This window comes from Mustela lutreola, chromosome 12, assembly GCF_030435805.1.
Source record: "Mustela lutreola isolate mMusLut2 chromosome 12, mMusLut2.pri, whole genome shotgun sequence".
NCBI lineage: Eukaryota > Metazoa > Chordata > Mammalia > Carnivora > Mustelidae > Mustela > Mustela lutreola.
In genome coordinates this window covers 16,904,414-16,926,596 of record NC_081301.1, presented here as the reverse complement: position 1 = coordinate 16,926,596, position 22,183 = coordinate 16,904,414, and the positions used below count along the sequence as shown (strand labels likewise).

The 22,183-nt window shown below is 48.6% G+C and overlaps 1 protein-coding gene across 3 annotated transcripts in view; it reads right to left on the bottom strand.

Moving 5' to 3' along the window:
• Positions 1–22,183, bottom strand: part of ASTN2 (astrotactin 2) — an 859,033-nt gene that overhangs the window by 540,456 nt on the left and 296,394 nt on the right. For all 3 annotated transcript variants that reach the window (XM_059142160.1, XM_059142161.1, XM_059142162.1), the window contains one exon: positions 21,192–21,299. In XM_059142160.1, the coding sequence (XP_058998143.1) occupies positions 21,192–21,299 (108 nt within the window). The remainder of the gene's footprint in view (positions 1–21,191; positions 21,300–22,183) is intronic.

Sequence of the window (22,183 nt, the reverse complement as noted above, 5' to 3'; positions counted from 1 at the left end):
TGTACCATGCACACCAGCCCAGGCCATGGTCACTATTATCACCGCCCTCAGAATAGAGCGATGAAGGAGCATCAGAGCATTCTGATCTATTAGGGGGGAAAAAAAGACCTTAACGCTACAAGCAGTTGACGTCATCTTGGATTCTTACTCTAACTGGTGACATGGATTGCATACCTATGATGCAAACGGGGCTTCAGACACTCCTACTGCTGGTGTGAGCAAGTCACCACCCCGGTCTCCAGTTCCCCAGAGGGGAGTAGAGACACCATTTTAAAAGAGTTTTTTGTTTTTTTTTAAGATTTTATTTATTTATTTGACAGAGATCACAAATAGGCAGAGAGAGAGGGGGAAGCAGGCTCCCTGCTGAGCAGAGAGCCCAATGTGGGGCTTGATCCCAGGACCCTGAGATCATGACCTGAGCTGAAGGCAGCGGCTTAACCCAGAGCCACCCAGGTGCCCCTGAAAGAGATTTTGAAAGATTTTAAAAGTGACAAAGACTTGATCACAAAAGAAACATATAGGTACCAGGCTGCGCAGACATTTTGACCAGGGGCATCAGGTCAAAGCTCCCATGGTGATGTTCATTCCAACCAGATCTAGAAGGACTGTCAGGTTTTCCTAGACAGAGCTGAGATACGTGGCGACCCGGATAGGACAGGACGGCAAACACTTGCAAGTGAAGGTGTGCAGGGTGTGTCTGTGGGGGTTCAAACAGAAGACGGAATCCAAGGTAAGGCCTGAGAGGCAGCTTTGGCCACTACTGCCGCCAGGTAATCGCAGTGGGGACAGGAGAAGTGGTGAGAGCAGGGGGGGATGGTCGTTCCGGCAGGAGGTCTGACAGCTACTGCCGTCACGGAGCAGAGCGGCCAGGCCATACTGGACAGAGCTGGCCAACGACGCATCCCTGGGCCCTGAATATGGACATGCACACATCCGCATCCGTGTGTGTGGACAGCTACGGTCAGGTGAACGTCAGGCCTAGCTACACTAGGCTCTGTCTCCAAAGGCAAAGCTTGCAAACGCTCCCCTCCATCTCAGCCCATGTCAGGACAACTGGAGAATTTCTCACAAAGGCCAAGGGGGAGCCATGAAAGGAGTAAGAGGGAGTGACCATCTAGCAGAGGCTTTCGGAAGCTGACACCAGGGCCGACGGTTCCCCATCAGCTTTGGGTGATTCCTATGTTCCTTGTCCTAATGAAGCTCCTTCTGGGGGTGACTAGGGGCGGACATGGTCCATTTATAGCAATCCCCAAGCCCCCCAGGGGAGTGCAGGATGGGCCCAGCCCCTCTGACAGATGCTCCAGCCTCCCCTGGCCCCAGGGAGTGATTTATCTGAGCAGCCATCAGCGCCTCTGCCCAGCAGCCTCCGATCCAAGGCTGGCGGCCCAGCCTGGGGTTTTTAATTAGCTGAGAGAGGAAAGAGTCAAGCCCTCTCTGATGGAAAGAAAGACACCAAGAAGGCTCATAAATCCAGAACCAAGGATCCGTGGACTGGAGGCTGGCAGTGCTTGTGGGGAGGAAGGGGAGAGACAGACTGGCTATCTTGTTTTCTCTGTCAGTCTCCCCTGATTTCTGGTCCAGACACTACAGAGAGGATGGGAACCTCTACCACCATTTACACAGGAATGTCTGGAGATGCACCTTCTTCTAGCACGGCCATGGAACCAGAGTCAGGGAACCTCATTCCCTGCCCCACATCTACCAGTAAGTCGCTGTGCAATTTGAGGCAAACGTTGCAACACAAAAGCTTGCAGCCCTTGCAGGTACACATGAGTTTAAATCTCTATTCTCTAATCCTCATTACAACTGTGACGTGGGCAAGCTCCTTTCCTTCTTTGTATCTCAGTTTTCTCATCTATAAAGCCAGGATCAGACCTTGTATTGCAAGGATTAAATGAGATAATACAGGCAAAGCGTTTGACCGATAATGGATATTCAATAAATAACAGCTATTTTTAAAATTTCTTTTCCTCCCTCTGGGCCTCAGCTTCCCCAAACTGGTGCCACATGACATATAAGGGCTTTTCTAGCACTGATCACCTCCGGGTATTTTGAGCTAGAAATGAGAAGTCTTATGTGTGAGGATAAACACTATTATTTCCATATCCAAATCTGAGGGGGAGAAGGCTCACTTAGAAAAAGGTACTGAATTTACTTTTTGCTGGCATCCAGAAGGCAGGGCAGGAGCTAAACTAGGATAGAAATTTCGAGGGGTACATATTTCACACCCATATAAGCAAGACACTTCTGAGAGCCAGAGCTATTGGGCTGCCTCAGTAGTGAGTGAGCTCTCCATCTTTGGAGGAATGCAAGCAAAAGCCAGACAATATTCTGGAGTGGATGTGCTGAAAGAAATTAAACTTTGGATGGAGGGGGCAGACTTTTTCCTTGAAGGTCCCTATGAGTGCTGAAAATATCACAGGATAATGCTTAGAGGGGATATTAACTTACTATGTAGTTTCTTATTTAATTCTCAACATCTGTCCAGGTAGGGGATATTAACATCCCTGCTTTACAGATTGGAAACTTAAGATGCAGAAGAGTTGCAGAGCCTGCTCGGGGTGGCACCCAGATTGAAGAAGGCAGAGCAAGGACAGAAGCTCTGGGGAACCTAGCACTGAAACCGCTCTCTTTGTGTTGCATAGCCTGCTTCCCATCTCTGATCCCACACCTGATGGCAGACCCCCAGCTTAGTGCACATTGATTGTAGCTGTCCTTTCCTTCCTCCCTAACCCCTGTCTCTGTCCCCTGCCTGCTCCTCCTGTCCCCTGCCTGCTCCTCCACATGTATTTACGCGGGGCTGCCTGGTAACAAACGGCTCGTTACCATGCGGAAGGCGACAGCCAGGCGATTAGTGAAATTTGTTACCCATGCGTCTCCGAACAAAATTAAATTAAAAGTGCTGCTTCGCTGTCAAGATAAGGGCCAAGCTGCTGAGATAATTTTTCACTCTCAAACACTCAATTACCCAGTGAAGCTGGATCAGATACAATCAAAGGGGAAAAAAAGAAGAAAAAAAAAAAAAGGAAAAGAAAAAAAAAGTAGAGAGAGAGAGAGAGAGGCAGGACCTCCTGGAACAGATGTAAGTGTTGTTATCCTTCTCTCTGGCCAGGGATGTGAAAGAGGTTGTTGCCATGGTGATGGGGCTGGACCACATGAGGCAGGTAGGTGGGTGTGGCCTGTGAGTCCATCCTGTAATAAAGGAGATGCTCCTGCCTTAGGCCAGATGGTATCATTTTTCACTTGGATTATTCTAACAGTCTCTTACCTGGTCTCCCTTACACCATCTTGTCCCTCTCCATTCCAGCTTCCACAAGAGCTAGAGTGACCTTTCCACAAAGCATATCTGAAAACATCACTTCTTTATTGAAATCCTGTGATGGCTTCTCATCGTCATCCTGATCAAGCCCAAATCACGTAGCCAATGTCACCCCTGGCTCTCTCTCCTCAAACTTCTTATGTCAGTGAGATGAACTAGACAATCTCTTCTTCTTCCCTCCATTCCTCCCTCCCTTTCTTCTTTCCTTCCTTCTTTCTCAACAGGAATTATTTTGAGGGCCTACAGTATGCTAGGCATTCTACTCAGTCTCTCTCTATTCCCAGTTTCCTCTGTCTGGAATAATCTTCTCCTACCTTCTTTCAACCACCAATACCATCTTGTTCTTCAAAACTCAGCCACCACACCTATTATATAGTAGGGATTGCACCAACCGGTCTGGTGTTCTTCCTCTGTGCTATCATGGAATTCATTACCTCTTCCCCTCATCAAGTGCTTTCCACACTCCGGTGGATTGCTTCCCTCTACCAGACTGTGAGACCCACCAGTGCTTCCCATGTCTCCCTATTCCCAGAGTCCACAGAGCAGGCTTTCAGGAAGAGTTTTGGGAACCTAAATTACCTTGAACTTAAATGGTGAGATGCCTCTTGTAGGTCTTTTGGGAGGATTGGAAAAGGCTCTTTTCTTCTTGTTTTCAGATCGTTCCCATTCTTTCTTTATGTGTTGGTTTGCCCCTCTGGAGAGCCATCCATGATTTACAGTCCCTATGTATCTCAAGACTCCCAAACCTAACCTCCTCAGTCCTGAGCACATGGCTTCCACTACTTTATCTTACCTCTGTTCAGAGAACAAAATCAACAATGAAAATTACATTGCAATTGGAATCACAGAATTGTAGAGCCAAGAAAGTCATCAGAGAAGTATCATCTGACCGAAGCCACTGAATTTGACTGATCTGGTATTTTCCATTACTTCTTACTACTGAGACATTGACTGAAAGCCATCTTGAAAATGCCCTCAGAGTGGTGGTCCCCAGTTCTGGCCATCTTTGAGGTAGCTCCCTAAAGCAGTAATTCTCAATGATAGCTACCCCCCGGAGATCTTCCCTGAAACACTGGAGATGCCCAGGCTCCACCCAAAACCTATTAAATCGATCTCTGAAGGGAAGTCCAAACATAAGCATTTGGTTTTGAAAGCCCACACGTGCTTCCTAAGTACACAGGGTTGTGAACCATGCCAAGAGGGAAAAGTAACCTTTACTCAAAACATCCTTCAAGGAAAGAACACAAAGAGCTCATTCTCAAGGCCCAGGTCTCTTTCCACCTGGATATTTAGTTTTTATTCTTTTTTTTTTAAGATTTTTTAATTTATTTATTTGACAGACAGATCACAAGTAGGCAGAGAGGCAGGCAAAGAGAGAGAGAGGAGGAAGCAGGCTCTCCGCGGAGCATAGAGCCCGATGTGGAGCTCGATCCCAGGACCCTGAGATCATGACCTGAGCCGAAGGCAGAGGCTTTAACCCACTGAGCCACCCAGGTGCCCCTAGTTTTTATTCTTCTTTATCTTCTTTTATTTTTACCTCATTAGGTTAAAATGAAATACTTTCAGGCCTTCAAGGGTTTCAAGACCAGACACACAATGGTTTGAATGAGTAACGAAAGAGGGACAATCTTTTTCAAGATTTCAAATCAATTTATACACTTTTGAGATCATCTGACCTAGCTACTTGAGATAGTCTCCTAGTATATAACCTGGACAAGCCAGACCTGATGCTGCTACCATCTCATCATCACTTATCACCTGCCATGAACTGTGCTGAGTGCTTTCCTTGTACTATTCCATTTCAACCTCAAGACCGTTCTTAGCAGAAGAAACCATGCATATGCTATTACATAGTTGAGAAAAGCAGGGGCCAAAAGGATAGAGTGACCTTCCCAAGGTCACTCTTCCAAGACTCATAACTAGCTGTGTTTGGCTCCAAAGACCAGACATTAGACACCATACAATGGGCTACCTTCAGCAACTGTTTTGAGGACAGGCAAGGTAAAAATGATAACCAGAAAATAACCAGACATATATAACCTATTGTGATTCACCCACATGTTTTTTAAAACAAATTGTTCTGTTTGTCTTCGAAAGTACTTATTGTGGCTTATAAATCCCACCCTTCCTAAAAAAATCATTCTTCACAATTATCTGGTTGCATAATATTCCATCAAGTTGATGCGTCTAGTTTACTTAGCCATTCCCCTACTGTTGGATACTTACGCTCATTCTAATTTTTCAATATTACAGATTATGCTACAATGACTATCTTCAGGTTTACAGCATCATGAAAAATGGGTAGTGTCATGGAAAAAATATGGTCATGATAAAATGTCAAGTAAAAAAAAATGAAATGCAAATGTGTGTGTTGATTATAGTTACAATGATGGGGAAGAATATATATGTAAATGAGGATGGGGAAAAATGATATGAGCTCTTTCTTCTAGGAGGTTCTTGCTCAATTCTATTTTTCTATTTTCCTCCAGTGGTATTACTATGGGTTTATATTAGTGGAAAAATGTAAAAAAAAAAAAAAAAAGTATGTCACCCATAATGGGGTTAAAACATCTTAGTTCCCTGGATGTCCTCAGAACGAAGAGATGAGCTTAAAGGTCAGTGGTCTTGACTTACTCTGTGGACAGCAACCATAGAGAGAGCTTCTGAAAGGCTGGGAACCATGTCTTATTAACCTATGATTCCTAAGAAAGTCACACTGTTCCTGGAATCTATAATGTGTGTTAAGGGATAAGAGGAAAAGCCAATCAGAGAAAGACCATTATCATATGATCTCTCTGATATGAGGAATTTGAGAGGCAGGGTGGGGGATTGTGGGGGTTAAGGAAGGAAAAAATGAAACCAAATGGGATCAGAAGGGAGACAAACCATAACAGACTCTTAATCTTACAAAACAGAGGGTTGCTGGGGGGAGGGAGGTAGGGAGAAGGTGTCTGGGTGATGCACACTGGGGAGGGTATACGCTATGGTGACTGCAGTGAAATGTGTAAGCTTGACGATTCCCAGACATGCACCCCTGGGGCAAACAATACATTATACATTAATAACAAATTTTAGAAATAGTAATAAAAATAAAATTCAGTTAGTATATATCACAAAAAAGGACAGAATTTCATAGCTTCAAAAGGCCTCATATATAATTTATTCAAATGTATTCAAATACCATATCCCAGCTGAATGGATGGAAAGCCAAAAAGCCAAAAAGACTTGCCCAAGGTTCCCCCAACACTTGAGTGCAAGAGCTGTGGTTGATGCCATTTTTTTCTAAAATCTACTGTAATTAGAAGAAGAATATAGTTAGCAGATTTGCTCAGTGGAAGCCATGGAGGAGACATCCTTCACCAGTCCAACCCAGAACGGGTATGAGTCAGTGACCTAGGGTACTGTACGGCGTCATGCGTCTTGAGCTAATTACCGATCTCTCCCAAATCCCTACGGCCTGCAGCCTCGAAGCTGCTCTTATCAAACAGCTCTGACCTGGGGCATCTGCTTCCTTCTCATGGAGCACCTAGGGGTTTGACTGTACCTGGGATACTGACTGAAGAACATTTTCAAACCAGGACACATGACTGAGGGGAGCGCCCTGGGCCTTTTCAGTTTCTGGTTTGCACCTTCTCCTAGGATAGTCTCTTCCTGCCATGACTTCATTGATCACCCAGTGGCGGCTTCAAATCTAAAATGGCCCGGAGATTGCCACCCCCTAAACACACTGTACATTCCCCTCCTCTTGAATGCAGGTGGGATTGTGAATATGATGTGATACCTCTTCCAGATTACGTGACCTGTTATCTGACAAAAGTGAAAGGATTTATCAGTTGACTGTAAATTGCCATCAAGGAATTTACCCTGGATGGGTCCAGCCAAATAAAACGAGCCCAAAAACCAGACTGAGGCTGGGGCACCTGGGTGGCTCATTTGGTTGAGCGTCAAGCTCTTGGTTTCAGCTCAGGTCATGATCTCAGGGTCATGAGATTGAGCTCCACATTGGGCTCTGTGCTGGGCGTGGAGCCTGCTTAAGATTCTCTTTCTCCCTCTGCCCCTCCCCTCTTGCTCTCATGTGCTCACATGCACTTCCCCCCTTCTTTCTTTCTCTAAAAAGAAAAGAGACTGGAGCCTTGAAAGAAGAGAGTCTAATCCTAAGAGATGCCTTCCTGCAGGCCTTGAAGAAGCCAACAGTCATGCAGAGAGCTGCCCCATAGGACCACAATAAAGGGCCAGAATGTGCCTCTGAGCCCTGGGAGGGTCCCTGGCTGACAGCAGCAGCGGAAACAGGCATGTCCATCAGATAGCAGCAGGAAAGGACTTCTGCCAACAATCCCGTGCTTTTGGAAGAGGGCCCTCAGCTGAGGAAAGCCCCAGCTGACTCCTGGGTATCAGAGCCTGAGCAGAGAACCCAGTTTTGACCTTACAAGACGTCTGGCCTACAGAACCACTGTGAGACAATAAATGTGTGTTGCTTGGAGCTGCCATGTTTGTGGCAATGCATCACACAGAAGGAGAGAGTGAATACACAGCCATGGAGTGTGGAGGTCTTCTTTCCTTTCCTAGTGAGTGCTCTGCTGTGCTCAGAGCTGGCTAGCAAGGTCTTGGTCTGGTAGTCCTACAGGCACCTCCAAGGCACCAGCTCTAACACCAAGCTTATCCCCTTCTCTCCTGAAGGTCTGCTGCCCTGCCCTTCCCTAGCTCTGTGATTCTCCCTCTAACCCCTATGCCAGAATCCCACGCTTGTCGTCCGCAATCCTCCCCGGCTCACCTAGTCAGAGCCAGACAGCCATGGGGTTCTCACTGGGTTTCCACATGTCCCCGATAGACAGCCCTTCCCACGGATTCCCAGTGAGCTCCCTCAACAGCCTCCCAACGGGTCTACTGCCTCTAGTCTGTCTTCCTTCCGGTTCTTCTTCCACTGTGGACAGACTTTGTTAAAACGGACACAGGATGATGGTTCTTCTTCAAAAGCCGTCTTGGGCTCCCCATTTCATGTGGGTTCAAGTGCAAGTTCTCTCTGGCTCATGGAGGGATGCGTTCATTCAGCAGCACCTGGCCACCCCCATGCATTCATCCCTCAAGTAGAAGCTTTAATATGGGTTCTTCAAGGAGGCCTTTTAGCCTTCCACCAATTTCCCCATTATCTTAGCTCCCCCTCTCTTTTCTTTTTCAAAGGCAATTCTCAACATTTGAAATGATATATTCATCTGTGTGTTTACTTGGGAAATAGTCTCTTCCTCCCCCTTTCTCCCTTGCAAGACTGGAGGATTCACGAAGGTGGTCACGCCATGGGTCTATTTGCCATTATATACCTGGTTCTTAGCCTGGATTCTCACCAGAATTAGGTACGTAGTCAATGTTAGTGGATTAAATGAGGGACTAAAATGAGTGAACTTGGCATTCGATGTTTCTCTTGATCCCTTCCCAATCTTTTTTCCTCACTATCTTCATTCATATTTCTTAGACTCTAGTGACACGCACTTCTCCTTAGTAATCATATAAATCCTGTAAAGTGGGATTATAACCTTCATTTTTGAGAGGAAAGAAACCGAGACCTGGAAAGTAAACCAATTTGTCCAAGATCACCCAAAGTGAGAGCCAGGACTGAATAAGGTCACGCGTGCAAACCTCTTGCAATGCACCCGACACACAGTGGGCAGTCACGACCGGCACGTTCACCTCTTTATCTGGGAAAAAGTTTTGCAAAGGTAAGAGAATCTTGGCCATCCCAGAGGATTACAAAAAAAAATGGGGATGACAGAGTGTTGGTGCTTGGGGCGGGAAGCAGAGAGTCACAATCTTTTACTGTAAGGAAAAGGGGGGGAAATCCTGCTGAGCCTAGTTGAAAAACAAGAAAGCAAGAAAGACTGATTATTCCTTCTCGCTAGTGTAAGCAACTAAAAACGACATGTTTGCTTTATCGCCTTTGGTCTCCCATTTGATTCCTGACAGCCGTCTCCCTCCCTTCGATGCAGGGCTGGGCTGTCAGGTGCTGAGCTGGTTGGCATCACAAGGGAGGAGGAGAACAGAGAACAGTTTAAACAATATTTCAGGGACCATCGCTGGATTGTTGGGGGGAAGGTGTTGGAAGTTGTCTGCCTCCCTCGCTGCATTCAAGGACCCCCTCCTTTGCCAACATGATGTTTGGCATACTTGATGTTTCTGGGGGTTTGGGGAGAGGTAGTCTGGGAGGAATCATTAAAAGAAAAAAAGAAACCCATCAACAAAAAAACAATGTCTATTTCTTCTGAGGTGTGAGAGAAGGGAGAAAAGAGAGACATCAGACAGAAGGCTTCGTAGCCCGTAACAATTCTGAATGCATAATTTTCTCTTCTCTAATGTCTCCCTAAATAGGGCCAAACTCTGGTGTAGATCAAAGCGAGGTTTCTGCATTTGACTGTTCTTTCAGGAAGAGAAGTCCAAACTCCCAGTCTCATCCTTCCATGAGGGAAACTAGAATCTCCCCAGAAAGCCTGCGTGAGCTACCAGAATCTTCCAGAAGAAGGTATCCACCTACTGCACATTACAAACAGCTAACTACCAGGACAACAGTTACGATAAGAGGCAAGATTTCGCTGGAGGCCAATACTTGGGTGTGGTGACATGGAATTTGGGAGCCAAACAAAATGGCGGACAAGCCTCAGACCTGAAAGGTCATTTTGATTCTGTGACCTTGGAGAAATCACTCTGCCTGGTGTTGGTTTCATTCTTTTACATTCACAAACCAGGACAGTAACTGATCATGTAGGAAGATGAATGACTAAGCAAGGGACCAGGCACAAATGCAGAACTGGACAGATACATGGTTGCTGGAGCGTCTCCTCCTTCCTCCTGCAATTGTTATTCAAGTTCCCAGCCTGGGAAAGATGGGTGTGGGGTGCATTCCATGGGGGCCCAATGCCCAAAGAGGAACAGGTGTGTGTGCTGGCGGCTAATAGATCAAGGAAAGTGTAGATTGGTTTTCTCAACTGTGGCTGAAAATGAGAAGCTGAAAAGGATTGTATTCAGATACTCACACCCCTTGACTAGACATTCCCAGGTAATGGGTCTGAGATAAGTGTTATTTGCAAATGGTGCTTTTAAAAAATCTTTCCAAGTGATTTTGAGATTCATCTGGGTCACAGAACTACGTAGCTCCAACAGCCTTTCTCACCGCACAGCTGAGGATGCCTCTCCTGCTGTTGACTCTGACCTGGCCCAGGTCCTAGGACTGTCCCTCCCTCGAGTGGGTAGCACCAGAGGGTCCAACCTCCTGCTCGGACCCTAAACATTCAGTCTCCCCAGCAGAACCTGTCCTCTATTTCTGATTAGAGACCCAGGGCACGGACCCTTGGACTTTGGGGTTTGCTTTGTCCGACTCCCAGTGCACTGGCCCCTAGGAAAATATCTGAAGGTTTAGACTCTTTTGACAACATGGTCCTCACAGCCCCACCTCTGGCTAAATTCTTCCTTTTTTTTTTTTTTAAAGATGTTTTATTTGTTTATTTGACAGACGGAGATCACAAGTAGGCAGAGAAACAGGCAGAAAGAGAGGAGGAAGCAGGCTCCCTACTGAGCAGAGACCCTGATGCAGGGCTTGATCTCAGGACTCTGGGGTCATGACCTGAGCCTAAGGCAGAGGCTTTAACTCACTGAGCCACCCAGGTGCCCCTAAATTCTTCCTTCTTACTGACAGTTCTTCTCAATGGGGAGCTGGTAAATGCTTAACAACGGGATCTCTGAGGAGGAAGGGGAAGCTCGCACTGCTGTGTTGGCTGATGTCCATGGTGTGAATCCTTTTACAGTGGCTGATGATAAGTGACCAATTTGACCTCACTCAGAGCGGCGTTGGGAATGAAAAGCACAGGATGCTCTTACAAACTGGTACGGGATGGCTAGAATAGAGCACTAAAGTTCTACCATGTTTTCCTCCTTGGACCTGATATCAGAACCTTTATTGTTGGCGGCGCCCGGGAAGGTCGCTCCCCATGGAAACCACCTTTGTCCTCCATACTGAGCTCACTTCCTAGCACCTGAGCTGGTTCTGACCACTCTTGTTCCTGGCCCTTGCTCTTGTCAGAGCAGGTGATCCATGGAGGGCTTAGAGTGGAAACCAGAAAGCTGTCTGGGATCTGACGAGGCTTTCTGCACCAGCACAGATGCGGGTGTCGACCTCCTGTCCTGGCACACACCTTGTTCCAGGTACTATGATACGTATGTTCCACGCATCTCCTCAATCACATAATGGTCTGACCGGATTTTGAAACCAAACTACTTACGTTCAAATCCCAGCTCCCCTTCCTTCATGGCTGTCTAGAACTCAGTATCCTTATCTGTAAAATGAAGACGAAAATCTTCCCTTCTCAGTCCTGTTCTGAAGCTATGGGACGATGCATATCAGGAGCACAGACTGGCACAGACTGGCATAGTCAGAGCTCAAGAAATCCCATGCCGTTTCTTCTGTTCTTCTCCTCTTCCTCCCTCCTGGTTGTCTACATCTCTACCACGGACACTCAGCATGGTATCGCCAACAAGAACGTAGAGAGCATCACGTTTTGCCTCCCTTGTTGAAAGACAAGAACCAGAGGCTCAAAACCTTGCTCAAGTCTCATAAACAAGCAAACACTTGGGATGGGAAACTTCTAGTAGTCATGGTATAGTTTTGCTTGGTGCTTCCTTCCTCCGTCTCTGTCTTCCTACTTCCCTCCCAGCTCACCCAACAACCCCGCTTCCTGGCTTTCCACCCCATCCTAACCTGTCCCTGCTTTCCCCGTGTCCATGTCCATGTCCTGGATCACCTGACAATCCTACCGCTGATGGCCAGCTCTCACGTCTGAGCCCCCAGCTGAGACTTTGTCATGCCATCCTCGTTAGGAGGCTCCGTGCTGGGCAGGGAGGAGGAGGCCCGCTGGGCCAATGGGCTTGAGAGAAATACGGACTTTGGAGCCTTGCTTCTCAGTCCTGGATCCCCTGCATCCCAGGAACACCGAACCCCCATCCCTGCCACCACTCCCTCCCTCCAGAGCCTGGGCACCGGAGGCCTTCTTTCCAGGTCACTCTAGCTACAAAGGCTTAGAGAATGATTAAATACCAATCCTTCTGTCTTTTGGTGTTTATCTGGCCTTTTCTAGCAGCAGGTCCTAGGGATGTGCCCCGAAGGCTGGCTTCGAGGGAGCAGCCCGCAGATGGGCCTGCCATAGGGGCTGACCGGAGGCGAGGGGCGAGGATGGCAAAGGGAAACCCCATATCCCGACGTCCCCAGGAAGTCATCCCCATCAGATTTATGTTCTTACTGAAAATGTTTAGTCTTGTTTTTGTGTCTGTTTAGTTTTGTTTTTCCCAGAAGCAAGACCGATATGCAGATCAGCACATTGGAAAAAAGGCCATCACGTCTTTCTGCTGTGCCTCACTGGTTACCATTGAGTGAGCAGTGATCACGAGGCAGGCCCTCTCAGTAAACAGGGCCTGTGCACACATCATCTCCTCTAATCCTCACGCCGAGCTTAAGGGAGAGTAGAAGGACGAATACTAGATTTGTTCTCCTCTATGCAGGACAAACAGGCTCAGAGAAGGAAAGTGCCTTTCCCTAAGTCACACAGCTAGGCAACAGCGGAGCAGGGATTTGGACTCCTGCCTGCTGTTTCAGAATCCTACCTACCATTACCTTACAAGGGCAACTGTTGACTTCATCTTTTAGTCTAGAAGGAATTTCAAGCTGACGGAAAAGCGGCAAGGAGAGGAATGGTACAAGGAACATCCATAGACCCTTTGCCCGGATTCAATAAAAATGTTGACCCATTTGCTTTGCCATTTGAAAAGGCAACATTGTAAACTTGAGGAAAATGCTTCCCTTTCCTGAGCTTTGGTTTCTCCCTACATAAAATGTTACAAGTCCTGGGGCGCCTGGGTGGCTCAGCAGGTTAAAGCCTCTGCCTTTGGCTCAGATCATGATCCCAGGGTCCTGGTATTGAGCCCCACATCGGGCTCTCTGCGTAGCAGGGAGCCTGTTTCCTCCCTCTCTCTCTGCCTGCCTCTCTGCCTACTTGTGATCTCTATCTGTCAAATAAATAAATAAAAAATTTTTAAAAATGTTACAAGTCCTTTCCTTAGGACTAGAAAAATCCTGTGGTTTGATAGCAAAGGACAGATAAAGGGTGGAGTGGAGTGGGGACCACAGCCATCAGGGCATGTCTCCTGCTCCCGTCTCCAGCCCATCTGCATTATTCCCTAAACCACAGACTCAGGCTCTTCCCAGTTCTTGCCATGTATGCCCCTCCCACCCCCCTTCCCCACTGCACCACGTAGCCTCTGCCATCACACGATGCAGGTCCTGTTCTGCCAAACTTTCACTCCACCCCATGCCCATTCCCCAGAGTCTCCACACCACACTCACCCACCTCCCACCGCCGCCCACGCAGTCTCCTACCCTCAATCCCAAAGGCCTCCTTTCCTGCAGACAGGGCTTGAATTTTCCCTCGCCTGCCCTGCCGTCTTTCTCTAAAAGAGGATTAAACCGTGTGTGTGTGTGTGTGTGTGTGTGTTGTGTTGCTGGGGAGAAGCACAAAGAAAAAACATCATACATCCATACAATGAGCACAAGGTTTTGTTAACAATTCAAGAGTTTTCAGTTCTCAGTTTAAGAACTGCCGAATTAAAACAAGTAACTAAAATAAAGAAAGAGGCAAAACCAGGGTGGGGGCACTTGTGCTCTCATGGTCTCTGCTGGGGAGCTAATTGGCAAAGCCTAGAGGAAAATGCATGAGATTGGGAATAGGAAGATGTGGGTTTCTAAAACTGGCTGGGCAACCAGCGGATGAGAAGAGCAAGGTTCAGAAAGGGAGAGACAGTAGCCCAAGGCCACAGAGCCACCCACGCAGAGCTAGGCGGGGAGGCCCACGCTGGGTACTTGCGCTGCTGGAATCATCCAGCAGCTGTGGCAGCTCTGTCTGCAGCTTAGTACTGTGCCTGGGGCTGGACAGGCCATCTGGCCTTCTCATCTGGACCTCCTATTATACACTAGCTTCTCCTGATCAGCACCGCTTCTCTGTGTGAACCGCGGCACCCCCCGCAGGAGTTTATGACCACCTTGAGGCTTGGCGGCCCAGGACCCCGTTTCCCACAATGCCCAGCATCCTGCTTAGTAAGGTTGTTGATTCCATAAATATGAGTTAGACTACAATGAGCTTCAGACTGGATGGCAAGAGGCGCCCGTATCCTTGTTTGACAGATGGGGAAACTGAGGCCCTCAGAGGGCACATGATTCACAAGGGTCACTGAGCGAGTTACAGTAGGGCTACAGACTTCAGTACACTTCCCCTACCTCTGATTCATAAAGGTGAAATTCTGCCCAGTGGGAATCTATCATCTCCAGCTACTTCATTAGTTAATCCTGTGGGACACGGGCAGAACTGCCGGCACCCAGACAAGTGATGGATTGAATGGTTATTTCCTTGACCATACATAGACCTCTGTGCTTGACAAATAGACTCCTTTAGGTAGCAAGATCATGCATGAAATGAAATCAGATTCATTTCACAAGGCATTGTGAGATTTCGCTCATGCTTCTTGCAGCGGTCCTATGGATGAGGGTCCCCTCTTTGGTGTGGAGGTTTCGGGGCAGGAGTCAGCAAACTGTGAACCACAGGTGAAATCTGGACCCACATCTGTTTTGGAAACAACATTTCCTTGGGACACATGTATGTTCCTCCATTTACATGTTATCTTTGGAAGCTTTTAAGGGACAATGGCAGAGTTGAGGAGTTCCAACAGTAACTACAAGACCTGCAAAGACGACCATGTGTATGAATCAGCCCTTTACAGAAAGAGGTGGCTGACTCTTGATTGTGGAGACCCTACCAGACCCAAAGAGACTCTGTTTCTTAGTTTCTTTGTCTCTCTTTTTGCCCACTCGCCATATCGATTACGATGGCTCTCTGCTCATGGTGTTCTACCTGGCTATACCAGACGCCTTTGAATGACTGTCTCAGTTCCCTTATGAAAAAAAAAAAAAAACCCAAGACTCACGGAAGCCAGGGTTGAGTCTCAGAATGTATCACAAATCTCTTTCCAGGAGCTCCTATTGCCAAAAATGAAATTTCAGCTGACTTAATTTTGGGCTCAGGATGCTTTCAAGGAAAGGGAAATTTCAGGAGAAAGAAGAGAATTTCAGAGTCCTGGAACCTCCCATCTCTGGAGTTGTTCCCTCTGGGAGGTGGGTGTTGACAGCTCTATTTTATACAGAAGGACGTGCTCAGGAATGAAAAGCCCACCATGGCCACACCAAGGGGATGGGGCAAAGCCAGGATTCACAGCCAGATCGAGCTGAATCTGATGCCACTTATATGTCTCTTGTGGGACATGCTACAGAGAAACCGAGGTAGGAAAGCCCCATTAGATGTTCTCCTTCTCCTCCTACTCCATGTCCTTGCTCTACCTCACCCCTGGGTGTATCCCTCTCTGCTGGGGAACTTCCTGAACTTGTGACATCCCTTCAAATTGCACAAACTCCAAGTATGCTCAAAGAACCAGACAGAGTGGGTTTCCAATCTCAGTACTCAAGCCTTCCTCCCACTACTCGGCACGTTCTTCCCTAGGGTCTTGAAGTGGAAGAACAGACAGGGCTGAGGCCTCATTTCTGCTCACCAGGAGCAGAAAAGAGAAGAGGAAATGAGTGCAGACTCTGTTCTTGCAAGTGGAAATGGAGTGAGCAAAGGTATGAGGGGCAGACAGAAAAGCAGCATGTGCTCTGGGCACTTATAATAATAAAGACACCGGGACAGGACTTTCTTTCATTCATTCGTTAACCATTCATTTAAAAATATTAGCCCAGTGCCTACCCTGGACCCATCCCTGTGTTTGTTGCTGGAGATGGACATCTAGGTACAAATGGCCATGTGCCTATCCTTGTGATGCTTCCAGCTCTTTGGAGGATACAAACATCCCCCCAGAGAACATGCTGGTAAATTACAATGATGAGGAAGTCTGCAGAAGGGTAAGATCACAACTGCTACTGTAGAGTGAAACAGAAATCAAGGTGGGATGACATGACTGAAGACAGGCCGTGCTATGTGTTAGTGGAGATGTCACAGTGAAACAGAGGGCAGGGGCACAGGAGGTGGAGAGTGCATTCCAGGAAAGAACGTCTGCGGAAGTTCTTGTGGGACAGGTATGGGAGTGCTGGAGAAGAAGCCTGGGTGGCAGGAGGACACAGAGCCCTGGGGAAATGGGTGACTGACCACTCAACACATCCACTGAAATGCAAAAAGAAGGACTGAAACTTCCAAGCAGAGAAGCAACATGACCCCTGTTTACATTTTTAAAATGGTCACTCTGGCTGCAGGGTTGAGACTGGGCTAGAATGCAGTAAGTGAGATGGTTGAGAAGGGGATTTTAGTGGGTAGCGACAAAGGATGGAGGTGACAGGGACTGGGATGACAGTGATGGTGGAGGGAGATCGATGCTAGGCACTGTAGTTGCAAAGGACCTGCGCATGGTCCCATTTAATCCACACAGTTACCCCAAGGGGGTGCTATGGCCACCCCATTTTAAAACCAAGACTATGGAGACTACTGGCTCCTGTCCCATGGAAGGATACACAGCAACAAAGACAGGGCTGAGCCCTAGGTCAGCTTCCAGTTCCCACTCTTCCAGGAAGCCCTCCCAGATTTCTCAAGCATTCCTCTCTCTCTCCTTTTTCCCAAAGCTGGAACAGTCAGAACCATCCAGAGAATGAGTTCTACTTTGTCTTCCCACATATCTACTATCAGCACCTCTTGTGGCCCTCGGGAAGACTTTCACCAACGTTCACTGACTTGCTTTTGAGCACGCCTTTCAACCTCTACTTGTCGACGGGGGAGGTAAGACTCATACACAGGCAGTGACTTGGCCAAGGTGATGGCCAACGTCATACTGAGAACTGCTGGCAAATCCATCCAGTACTGGAAACCACAGCTCCTGATGCTATCAGATGACCCCACAGTATGGACCCCCTTCCGAATCCTTCAGAGGTGGCAACAGTTTAACACCCTAATTGCAGTCTGCCTACCCCTAGATTCGGGCTTGTTTGCAGCTGGAACTGAAGGGGGGAGGGTGAATGAATATGGATTCCCAACGCTCTGAGGTCACACTTTTCCAACACCTGGTATGTAGAGATGTGCCCTTCCTGGATGTTCTAGCTCTTTCTTCCCCGGCCTCATTGCACTTTAGCACCTTCTCCCTGTGACCGTCCGGATGGCCTGCATGGTCTCAGGGAGTCTGCAGGGAGCTGCTGCAGACTGTGGAAAGAAGAGCTGCTGGGATGGCGGTGGCAGAGGCCGGGGAGAGGGCTGGCACGCAGAGCTCGGGCAGGCCTGGCGGTGAAGGCACAGGCCAACGGGATGACAGAAGTCACTCGAAGGTGAGGGACAGACAACCTCTCCAAAGAGAAAACCAGGCAAGAAGAGAGGCATGTGGGAGGGGGAAGACAAGGTGCAAGTGAGGCCAGGTGCCCGGGTGCATTTCATGAACAGGGGATTCTCGAACATATACAGCCAGTCCTACCAGCATGACGAAGAAGGGACCTCAGAGACGTGGGCTCCCCCAGGTCTCAGAGAAAAGACCAAACACCTGGACAGGTGGAAGGACTTGCATGGGGTCCCACAGCGCTGGCCCAGATTGGGGATCTGCCCACACACCTGTCCCGGTGCTCCTTCCCGGGCCACTTAGCTCCCTTTACCACCTACACATCTCGTCTCGCTCCTTCACCCCTGCCTGCGAGCTCGAATGACACGAACTGATTTTAAACCTCACAACACCCCCTCGAGCTTTAATTTCCCTAGCCTCACTTGTCAGAGGAGGACACTGATGTGCAGAGAGATTAAGGTTCATGTTCAAGAAGGCGCCGCTTGTTGGTGGCGTGGCTGGGACTGGAACCCCGGCAGTTCCCTGTAAGCACCAAGTTCTCACTCCTCCGATCCAAGGCTCTCTCACCCCCACGGGCTCCCAAACTTTCCCCAGCTCACTTCTGTGTTGTGCATTTTCCCCGTGAGGGCAGGGAGTGCTGAAGGTGCTTCAACTCTCTCACACACACAAGAAACCGCAAGGAAGGGTCACAGCCCTTGGAGGGGAGGACCGTGGTGTCTGCAGAAACAGGCACGGGGCCCCGGATTCACTGTGCTGCACAAAGAACCCGAGCACCAGCAGAACTGATAACCGTGACGCTACCACACATAGCGTCGGGAAGGCTTTCCCGTGACCTTGAAAAGAGGGCAGAGGAGCCTATGCGAAGGGCGTTGAAACTGGAAGCTCCTTCGGACTCTCTCAACTCCCTTCCCTGCTGCAGTGTTCTTCCTGAGCATCTGTCCCCATCTAACATATTTATATTTTGATACAATGCAAGCTCCACAAGGATCGGTCTGTTAAAAAATGTTGTTTGATTTGTGTCCCCAATGCCTAGAAGAGTGTCAGACACACCGTTGGGGCTTGACAGATATTTGAAGTCGTGAGGGAAGGAGGGAGGAAGGAAGGAAGGATCCACCGGGAAACAGTTGGCGAGAAGAGGAGGGAGCGGTAGGAACGGGGGACGAGAGACAAAGGTAAGGAAGAGAGAAGAAGAAAGAGTGAATGCGGAAGAGAACAAAGGAAAGAGAAGACTGAAGAGAAGGAAGCCCTGATGCAGGAGAGAAAGGGAAGGAGAGAGGAAAAGCAGACGACAGGAACAGGAGCAAGAGCAAGAACATGCAACAAGCAGGCCAGCAAGCATCCCAGGGGCCTGAGAAGCAAGAGGAAGACATGGCTGGAACCACAGGCAGAGGGAGAAGGACTCAGCCCTGTGGACAATCAGAGGGACAAAGCAGCAGCACTCAGCTGGCAGGAGAGCTGGAGGGAGGTCGGGGGAGGTGCGGGGAGAGGGGATGCATCACAGCCCTGACTCCCCCCACCACTCAGCCAAGAAGCACAGCCTGGCCTTCTGCAGCCTTTGGAGGCATCGGGCCAAACCGTTTATCTGGAGTCCCGGGGCTTGCTTTTGCTTTTCTTTTCAAAGTTTAGCTCCGATTTACGAGGGGCGTGCTCCGTGATGGATGTTTTTCCAATTAGCTGTGAACAGCCCAGTCTTGCAGAGGAGATCTACCAACTTCCCCAGCTCTAATTCTGGCTGCTGGACTGGGGGAGGGAGAAGACAGGTCAAGAATCATCCATCACCAACTTGGAAATCAACGCAGCAGATACCAGGGGGCCAAGGCTGGGGGAGGAGGGAGGGGCAGGCCCGATTGTTCCAATCACTGCAGAGGCTGCAGAACTTTCCCAGTTGATGGGTCGTAAGAGCTACTCCCCGCACAGGGGCTTTTCAGTGAAAGGTACCAGGATTGGGCACACAGGGAAACCCACAACGAGAACTGAATTGGCATTACTAAGGTCTATTTTATTTGCCCTTAGTATGCACCTGGTGCCATGACAAGTTTTTTAAAGATTTATTTATTTGAGAGAGAGAGGAAGAGAGTGCACACGAGAGGGTAGGGAGAGGGACAAAGGGAGAGAGTCCCCAAGCCGACTCCCCGCTGAGCACAGAGACCCACACAGGGCTCAGTCCCAAAGCCCTGAGATCAGGACCTGAGCTGAAACCAAGAGGTGGACGCTCAACGGACTGAGCCACCCAGGTGCCCGCATCGCAGATATTTTATATAGCTTAACCAAAATCCATCCCTGAGTATATGAGGCGATTATGAGGCCCATTTCACAGATGATAAAATTGAGGTGTAGGGGAGGTAGATAACCTGCCCAAGAGAAAGTGACCCAGGGCAGCTATGTGACCGATGCCCTTTAAGTGTCCACCAGGCATGCGTGGAACACACGCAGAAGTGTTCTACAAGAGCGATTCTTTCCCTCTTCCCTACCTCAGGAACTTCTTCAGCCCCATGTGTGCAGAGGTGAGCGGGCCACATGTCTTGATGAATTGCCTTCATGTTTGCCAGAGGACCCTGACTTCTTTCTGGGTCTAAACCTTCAATGGTCTAAGCCCTCGGAGCTCTCGTTAATCACTGACATGGAATACATGTTTTACCCCCCACCTCCCACTCCCCGTTCCCTTCCAAGACTGCAACCTTGAACTAGCTGTTTCCCCATCCATACTCAGGGATGAGCAACGACATTCACAGGTGATTGCCTGAAATATGCTCTATTCTCCCTTCGGAGTATGTGCAATCATCAGAGAACTGTGGACCTCAGCCCCAAGGCGTAGCCCTTTATGGAGTCCTGCACCCGCTTCTGATGACTCCTTACCCGGTCATTGTAAGAGAGAAGGATACGGATTTCACCTGGTGAAAACACTCTTACGAAAATCAAAAGGAGTCGCCTTTAGAGGAACCTACTAGAGAACCTGCCCTCTGGTATTGGTGGCCGGTAAGAAGAGTTTCCTGAACAAATGCTTCTATCCCATAGATGCTGCACGTTTTTCCGCTGAGCCCATTTCCCTTTGCACGTTGACTGTTAAAGCTCTGCCTTAAACGGCCAGCCCCTTCTAAGAACGACGCACCACAGTACGCCAGAGATCACCCTGCATCGATCCAACCTGGGTTTGAATCATGTTCCTTATTCCTATTTTACTTTCCATCTGATTCCTTTACTTACTTCATTCGGTGCTGGATTTTTTTTTTTTTCCTTTCACTGCATAAACTTAAAAAAACCTTCCCCAAATCCGTTGAGGAAGGAGGTAGGACGGAGAGCAAATAAAGAACGGAAGGGGAGGCCATAAACCACCAATGCGAGTCTAGAGGGGGTTTCGGATGCCAGACTGTGTTAACTGCATCGGGACGGGGTCGAGGACAAGCTGAGGTTTGTCACGGAGCACGGAGTCTGCTTTCCAGGCTTTCCTCCTACAAACACTGGTTCTGGAACCTTTCCCAGGACTCCTTACCTTTGCTGCGGCGACGACTCCTGTACTGCTCCGTATAGAAGGTCAGCTGCGTTTCGTCGTCTGCCTCTGAACCGGAAGTCCCCTTGGTTCTCCCAAAGCTGATTCCCCCTGAAAGGAAGAGCAACCCATTAGTCACATAAGCCTCCTGGAGCTTGTTAAATCCCAAAGATCAGCAGCCCCATCCCCAGGCTTCTTTCTGTAAATCCCAAGTGACACAGGAGCTAGCATGATTTATGGACGGAGGTCGGCTCTGCAGTGGGGCAGATGTGGGTTCTAACCATGGCCTGGCAGCCGTGAGCTCTGTGACCTTGAGGGGACACCTTCTTTAGCTGAGCCCTGGGTTCTCTCTTAATAAAATGGGGACAATAACTATTGACTTTGTAGGGTTTCTATGAAGATAAAAGGAGATAGGATACATAAAATACCTGGTTTGTGGTGGGTCTTAACTAACTGATAGCTATATTGTCACTTAGTAGTGATGAGCCTGCCTCTAAGAAAACACTTCGGGCAACTTAATTTCACATACATTTCAAGCAAGTGCTTCCTGGATGCCAAGCCCAGAGCCAGACACTGGAGGTACAAAGATAGATACAGCCCAGTTCTTGCCAGCCGGCAGATCATAAGCTAGTCCAGGAGACAAATGGGATCCTAAGGAGGCTTTAACCTAATTCATGGTTATGTTTTTCCCCACAATGAGATGCTGAAAATATGGGGGAAAGCAATCCATCCCAACACGGAGCACCTGAGAAGGTTTTATGGAGGAAGCGGGATTTAAGTCAGGGCCGGAAGGATGAATGGGGCTACGGTGGCAGAGAATGGAGTTCCAGGGAAAGGTAAGAGTTGAGCAACCCCGGGGGGGAAGGGGTGCGTGGGCTGGGGAAGGGCGGGGGAACAGCGAGTAGAGAGATGACAGGAAGGACCCCGGGAGCCTCATGATCGACGCTCCACTGCCACACGGAGGTCGGCTTTTGGGCCTCACGGAGGGTCCCAGG